Below are 8062 nucleotides of genomic sequence, written 5' to 3' on the forward strand. Positions count from 1 at the left end.
TATATATATATATATTCACTAACTTTATTGATAGTTCAATTGAAATAAAAAGACTTAATTAAAGTTTTGGTCTCTCTATTTTCAACCAATTTATAGAATTAGTCCTCATATTTTAAAACATGATACTATTGGTTCATTCTTTATATTTTTGAACTAAAAAAATAATGTAACATATTTTAAATAATGTGACATATAACTTAATGATATAAAATAATTTAAAGTCATTAATTATTCAAATGTCATTAATTAAATTGTAAAAATGAATAATATCTGAAGTTAAAACTGAATTTTTTAGATAATTTTATTATAATTATGAGTTTTAATTATTCAATCTCATCATATTATATGTCATGTCATTTAAAACATGTTACATCTTCAATTTTTTATTACAAAATCAGAATAAATGATCAAAATTGTTAAATTTTAAGACAAGAGTACTAATTTTGTGAAATAATGAAAATAGAGGCACTAAAGTTATAATTAAATTAAATAAAAAAAGGATTAGCTACCTTGAAAAGTAAGAAGCAATATATAAGAAAGAAAAAGAAAGAACTAGAGGCGTATGTCTCATAACAAAATAAGAAGGCAGCAATACACATAAGCTTAGGGATGGCAAAATAGGGTATCTCCTCCCATTTTTCTTCGAGTTGTCATTAACTTCTTTAAAATGGTAGAGCGATGCGAGTCAATTTAAGCTGTATGGTTGAAAACTTTACCTCGATCTTTTGAAAGTTGGATTTTGTACCCTATCAATTGAACTTATACTCTCAAATGTTAAAAATTTAAATATGTCACTTTAATTTCTATTAAATTAATAGTAAAAAAAAAATACTTTAAAATCTCACCCTCTCACTAAAATTTTCGGTAAGTAATTTTTCGCCCAAATATTCATTACATATTTCAACTAAAATGTGTGGTTGTCCGTTTAAACTTAGGTTGACGCAGCTCTCCTATTAGATTGTGTAAGAGGTCAAACTCAAGAATATTCAATGGTATTTTTCGCTCCTCTTGCACTCACTGAAAATAAATTGAATATGAAATAAATGTTTAAATAAATTTAAAAAAACAAAAACTGTAACGAAAATTTTAAAAAGGAATGAAATTTTCGATAGTTATTTTTCAATACCGAAAATTTCATTTTTGAAAGTTCTAGGTGTTTTGACAGGAAATTTGACTATACATAATGGTGTTTATTTCACTCCTACTTCAAAAAAAAAATTAAAAATAATCCAAAAAAAATATATAATAATAAAAATAATAATAATAATAATAATAATAATAATATGTACTGAAAATTTCAAGGCACAAAATATTTGGTAGTGAAATTTTGGTGAGAAGTGAGATTTTGAAGTAATTTATTTTTACTATTATTTTAATAAAAAAGTTAAAGGGGCGTATTTGGATTTTTAACATTTGTGGGATATGAGTTAATTGAGGGGTAAAAAATTCAACTTTCCGATATTTTTTGTGACGGGCCAGTGGGTTGGTGGATTGATCTCTCAATGTTTTCTTTATATAAAAAAATATTAAATAAAATATTCTATAAAACAATGTTAAAATTGAAAAAACAATAAATAAATATAAAACTAATTTTTGGAAATCAAAATATCTAACCACTGAGTTCACTAAAAAATATAAAAATTATCATTTAAAACATCCATATTTTAGTATCTAAAAATATATAATAAAATAACAAGACATCAAAAATAAAAAGTTTACGACTTAACCAATTTGACAAATCTTTAGAAACATGAGATTAAAGTATGAAACTAAAGAGATTAATTTAAGTGATTTTTTTCTCTCTACTTTATGAAGAATAAAACTGAAAAATGAATTGGGACTTATATATAGAAAAAGTGGAAAAAAAGAGTTTATTTTTCTTTATTTTAATCCGAAGGACAAACTTGTCAGTTCCTCCATGTTTTTTTAGCGGGTTAGGCGAAGTGAGTCAACTAGCAATGGCAAGTTCAAAATCTTAATTTGTGTGCCAAAAAAGATGGGCTAAACAAACTGCCGACGGATGAAACTCATTTTGCCATTCCTACACAAGTCGTACGAGAGGTTGCACATCATGAAATAAGATTAGAAATAGTGGCGGCAGAAGGGAGATTTTGAGGGTGGTTGGAATTGAAGTAGAGTGTCTCAATTTTAAGAGCAAATATTTATTCTTTTAAGAGTTCTTATTATTCTCCTTTAATTTGATGAATCCATACTATTATTTCTCATTTAATTTTGTTTATAATAATGAGCTTTCTTCTAGGGTCTTCACTTAGTTTTGTAAATGAAATATATTTTATTAAGTTTTATAGGATTAATCATCTTTGGAATAGTTCTAATCAATTATTTGTTAAAAATTGTACAACAATTAATTGGTGGATCTATAACATAATTAAAAACTATAAGTTATTGCACGACTAACCTTAAAGTTTAGTCTTCTAATTATTTAACGTTTTTGTTCTTTATGCTTTTATTGAATTTAAACTATTTAAAGAATCAAACAAGAGATTAATTTAGGAAGAAAAAAAGTAACAACGAATGACTTAACATGTTAATAAATTTAGTAAAGGAATTCATAATCAAATCAAAAGAACTGAACTATAATTAGATGTAATCATAATTACAAATAAAATTGTGGTCATATTCTTCTCTATATATTTTATAACTTTATTGATCTTGTGTTTAATAGCTTTCTATTTTATAGCTATTTAGTTACAGTGAATAAACCTGTATTTATTATAATCTAAATAATAAACAATCTTACTTTATTTGATACTTATTAATTAATATCTGCTGATACAATACTTTTTAATACTACTTATGCAATAGAAAATATTTATTCTAAGTGTTTTTAATACAATAGTTAATTGATATAAATCGTTGTATAAATTTTTTTATCTAATATTTATTTTTCCATACTTATACCAGCTAATTCTAGTCAAAACATTTTTTAATTTTCAAACAATTAGCTTTTAGCTGTCGAAGTTTTATGATATTCTTTAATTTGATTTAATATTTTTATGCTTAATATTTTAAAATATTTTTTAAACCAAAATGAATGAAATTTCACAATGGATTATTTTTGTTTTGAAACAAAAGGCTAATTGTTTGAATTTCAACATAGTCTTCTAATCAAATTATGCACAACCAATAATATTTTACAATTTATTTTCATGTGTAAGATTATGAAACAAATGCGTCAAAACAAAAAAAAAAAACACAAATACATTAGCAATAATTTCAAAGTGAAATCTGAATAGTTGAGAAGGAGATATGGAAAAGGTATAATCCAACCATTTTCTCAATCTTCTATTCACTAGAAGGAATGCTTCTAAAACGGGGAATAGGGAAACACGTTAGAGGATGAGCCCTTGGAAGGGTTAATCCTGATTTCTCTTCCATGTTAGCTATTCCCGTTTCATTATCTAGCTTCCATTCAAAACACTGAATCATGGTTGCAAGATTTGTGGGAACAAATTGAAGAGCAAAGGATGCACCAGGGCAAACCCTTCTTCCAGTTCCAAATGATATAAGTTGGTAATTTTTTCCCCAAACATCAAACTTATTATATTCGTTAATGAACCTCTCTGGCTTGAACTCAAGGGGTTTTTCCCAAATGTTAGGGTCCCTACCCATTGACCATAAATTAACAAATAAAATGGCCTTTGCTGGAATTTCATAACCATAAATGTTGCAATTTTCTGATGATTCTCTTTCTATTATAGGTACTGTGGGGTGAATTCTTAGTGTTTCTTTAATAATAGCTTGCAAGTATGGAAGGTTGGGAAGATCTGATTCTTGTATTAATCTACTCTTTTTTTTTGTTACCGAATCAATCTCTTGTCTTGCTTTCTCCATCACATTTGGATTGTTTATTAACTCAGCAAGAGCCCATTCCATTGTTATTGCTGATGTGCTGGTACAAAACTCCTTTCTCCATCACATTTGGATTGTTTATTAACTCAACAAGACCCCATTCCATTGTTATTGCTGATGTGTATGTTCCTGCCATAAATATCTCCTGCATAATTTATAGTTTCATATTATAATATTTCTGCATAGGTTATTTCAATTGCAAAACATGAAAGAAAAAAGAAAATAATGGTTTAAATAGTAGCCTTACCAAAATGAAAGCCTTGATATTGTTTCTTGTCAATTTAATTTCAGATCTCTCATTTTCATGTATTTCCAACAATATATCAAGTATATCTCTAACATCATCATCTTCACTCTTCTTCTTCCTTTTTTCTTGATGCTCCTTTATCACCCTCTCCATCATTGTATCAAACTTTTCCATAATCCCTTTATGTCTTTTATTCATTCCTTCAAAATCTAAATTCTTACAAAACCAAATAAAATCTGAGACATTAAATTTCCTAGCTATCTCTGCTGTGTCTGTCACCATCTTCCTAATCTCTTCAGCATCATTATCATTCTCAGAACAATTTGTTCTCATTGCCATTCTTGTTATAATGCTATTGGTTAGAGTTAATAGCTCGCCGCCGACGTCAACAGCCTCACCTGCTTCCCCTTTCTTTTGCAAATGTCTCAGAAGCTTTACAGTCTCTTGTTGTCTCACGGGAAGAAGCTGATCAAGTATTCTTCCACCAAGAAGCTCTGACATACACTTCTTCTTCATGAACTTCCAATAGTCACCATAAGGCCCAAACAAAAATCCCTTTGAGCCATATGATAAGTAGTGAACTGCAGCATTACTAAATCGGTTGTAGAAAAATGTTTCATTGGTTTTAAGAAACTCCTTTGCCATTTCTGGACTTGAAACTATTACACAAGGCCTAGAGCCTAGGAAAAGTTGCATTATGGGTCCATATTGAATTGAAAGTTTGTGAAAACTTTGGTGTGGTAATTTAGAAAGAAGGTGAAGGTGTCCAATGATAGGTAGAGCTAGAGAGCTTGGTGGAGTTAGATGATTATTTTTCTTCTTTCTAGTTAGTATGGCTCGAAAAGCTATGGTGGAAAGTAGCAAAAGGAAGATACTTTGACGTTGACAAAGATACTTTGTGAGAATAATTTATAGCACTAGTGGCTTCATTAAGTATGATGAAATTAGAGGATAGCACCATAGGATATCACTAGAGAATACCAATATAGGATATCACCAGAGGATACCACAACAAAAGGATATCACTAAAGGAAGTGATCAGAGAAAGTCATTGGAGGAATTAAAGAGGTAAGAGGAAATGAAGTGAAATCAATCAACGAAATCCTCAGAATCGGATAAATGCACTTTATGGAAAAGTACATGCATCTGCCTCTAATAGCGTGTCTATGCTTGTGCCTTTGAAGATTTAAGTGTTCTTCTAATTAGCATGCCTCCAATGAGTCTGTGTGTGTTCCTCTGAAGATTCAGTGTGCTTCTGATGAACAATAACTTTAGCATGCCTCTAATGAACACTAACTTTAGCATGTCTTTGATGAACATTAACTTTATCATGCCTCTGATGAACACTAACTTTAGCGTGTCTTTGAAGAATTGTGTGCCTCCGATGAATAGTAACTTTAGTATGCCTCGGTGAACAATAATTATAGCATGCCTTCGAGACGCAACACACTATGAAGTTGCAATGTCTCTGATAATACAACAAAGGTGAAGTTGCTCATGCCACTAATTCTAAGTCACACACTTTTGCCTCTAACAAAATTATTCAAGCAACACAACATCTGACTGCAACATCAAGTCAATGATTCTGATAGAGAAAAGTCAATGAATCTGATGGAAGGTCAAATGCTCTAATAGATTGATCAACATATTGAATAGGACTTAGTCGTATTCTTACTTCTGAAAGTCCAAGAACAAGCCCAAAATTGTTCCCGCCCCAATCCAATCAAGAGTATGAAGGAAGTTTCAGGAATAATTAATTTCAACATATATTTGGATATTATTCAATCACAAAAGTTCTAGAAGATTTGCCCATACCAGATTTAGAAGTAACTAATTCACTAACACTCATATTCTCAAATCGTATCAATCAAGGTAATTCTTGGAGAAGATCATTGATGACCAACCTACAGACAAACACGATTCAAAATTCTTGAGGGATAAAATTGAAACCATAATTTTATCTATAAATAGATACTCAAGATTGAATAAGACATATACAACAATATACAAAAATTACACGAACTCAAAAATCCTAAAATTCAAAGTTATTCAGAAAACCTTAAGAGCTCAAAATTTTCTAATTGTTTAGAGTTTAAGGTTTTATGTTATAGTAAAACACTCGTTTTACTTTATATTAGTGTTTCATTGTAAGTGTCAAAAATCATTAGCAATACCAAACTAGTTCCAATCTCTTGTAACCTAGCCCCGTAGTGGCTTCAGTGTGCCTCCAACAATTTGTAGATTTCTAGTTGTGTAAATGATGACTCTTCACCATATGCATATTTTCCCACTGTTTTAGTCTTATTTATCCTCAATCATCAGTTAAATTAAGGATTTATTTGATGCATTTTGTTGATTTTTGTTCTTTGAGTTAATAAAATGTTTTTTGTTTTTATTTCGTTGATTAAGTAGGAATTTGTCGTAATTTTACATTGCGTTTTGTTTTAGTGCAGTGCTGAATTTTGGTGAAGAATCAACATGATACATGTGGAGTATTTCAGCCATATCTGCAGTTCTAGATGTCCAATTAGTGTCACTCCAAGTGCTAATGAAAGCTAAGATCCATATCTACAACTTTCATGAAGACACCGGGACCAAATTCAGACGCCAAAGTTGAGAAAAATGCAAAATACATCAGACATCAGATGTTGTGCGCCTGGAGCACGCCCTGCGCGCCTGGAGCGCATTTCTCAGGTTTGGCCTCTGCCAACGCGCGCCTGGGGCGTTCGTCGCGCACCAGCAACCATAAAAACGCAGATTTTTACTGTTTTATGATCTTTTTGACTCTTGGGAACTTGGGAGACTTGTGTCCTAGCATAGAAACTCAATGACGGCCATTTCTAACGCCATTGAGTAACTAAACCCTATTTGTTAGGGATGAGTGTAACCAGATGAAACCCTTATTTTTCTGATTTGATTTCTAGTTATATGAATGAGTTTATTGAATTGTTTTTCTCATCTCTGTGCTTAATGCTTTTTATTGCTTGATCAACATTAAAATGTTTTACGATTTATATTTTGAAACGGAAGTGGACTTTACGAATGCTTGAGATGAGAAATTCATGAATTTGTAGTCTAGGGATAGATGCAGGTCATGAAACCAATTAAATTAGTTGCAAAACCATAATTTACAAGAGAATTTCTATACGGTAATGCTTATTCTAATCTTAAATTCACTAAGGAATTAGGGGTTACTTTGGAATTAAAGGTTCTGTCACTAAGACATTAGAGCAAGAATAATAAAGAGAATTGGGTAATAATTCAATAAAGTAATTCAGTAACTAGGATCAAATTAGACACCAAGGTTGGATTCGAAGTGAAACTCATCCCTGACATTTTTCTCATTATAAAAGATCAATTTTATTATTGTTGTTAATTTCAAACATTATTTCAATCAACTTGGGAACCTTTTTGTTCAATTCTAGTAATCAAATATAATTCAATAGTAAAACACAATCTTTGAGTTCGACACTCGGTACTACCGTTTTATTATTACTTGCAACGATTCAGTACACTTGCTGAAATGCTATCAAGTTTTTGGCGCCATTGCCGAGGATTGCCATATCACTATTGAACATAATTTATTTACTGAATTGAAATTTTTGGTCTGCAACAAAATTTTTTATTTTTTTATTTTTGACTTTATTTTTTTTATTTGTTGAACTTGCTAATGTCATGTCTAGTGGTTTGTCTCTTCTTTGTTTGAGATAACTATTCGCTATAGAGCATGGAAAATTATAATAATGATATTCTACTACAATTATATGAAGAGTGTGATACTTGTCTTATATCGGGTATATGTCGCATGATTGAGGGGCAAATCTTGAGCCATACATTTTTAAAATATCACCCTCAGATCCCTCCGATGCAGCCTCTTAGGTGTGACTTTTGCGGAGAAGCACATAAGAATGGAAATTGTGCTGATGACCTTGCCGGAACTAG

The 8062-nt window shown here is 30.4% G+C and overlaps 1 protein-coding gene across 1 annotated transcript; it reads right to left on the minus strand.

Moving 5' to 3' along the window:
* Positions 1-3190: 3190 nt before the first annotated feature.
* LOC101488523 (cytochrome P450 93A3-like) lies at positions 3191-6970 on the minus strand. The gene is made up of 4 exons (XM_027333586.2): positions 6966-6970; positions 4121-4994; positions 3999-4018; positions 3191-3916 (listed from the first exon to the last, which is right to left on the minus strand). The coding sequence occupies exons 1-4, from the start codon at positions 6968-6970 to the stop codon at positions 3307-3309; spliced, it is 1509 nt and encodes a 502-aa protein (XP_027189387.1). The 3' UTR covers positions 3191-3306.
* Between the last annotated feature and the right edge of the window lie 1092 nt (positions 6971-8062).

Source organism: Cicer arietinum, chromosome 4 (genome assembly GCF_000331145.2).
Source record: "Cicer arietinum cultivar CDC Frontier isolate Library 1 chromosome 4, Cicar.CDCFrontier_v2.0, whole genome shotgun sequence".
In the NCBI taxonomy this organism is placed as follows: Eukaryota; Viridiplantae; Streptophyta; class Magnoliopsida; order Fabales; family Fabaceae; genus Cicer; species Cicer arietinum.

Bases quoted from the DNA above. Each gene is read 5' to 3' on its own strand.
- LOC101488523 (XM_027333586.2), bottom strand. The intron at 4,019-4,120 runs GTAAGGCTACTA...TAAATTATGCAG, and splicing joins ATATCAAGGCTTTCATTTTG to GAGATATTTATGGCAGGAAC. The intron at 3,917-3,998 runs ATACACATCAGC...GGAGTTTTGTAC, and splicing joins GAGATATTTATGGCAGGAAC to CAGCACATCAGCAATAACAA.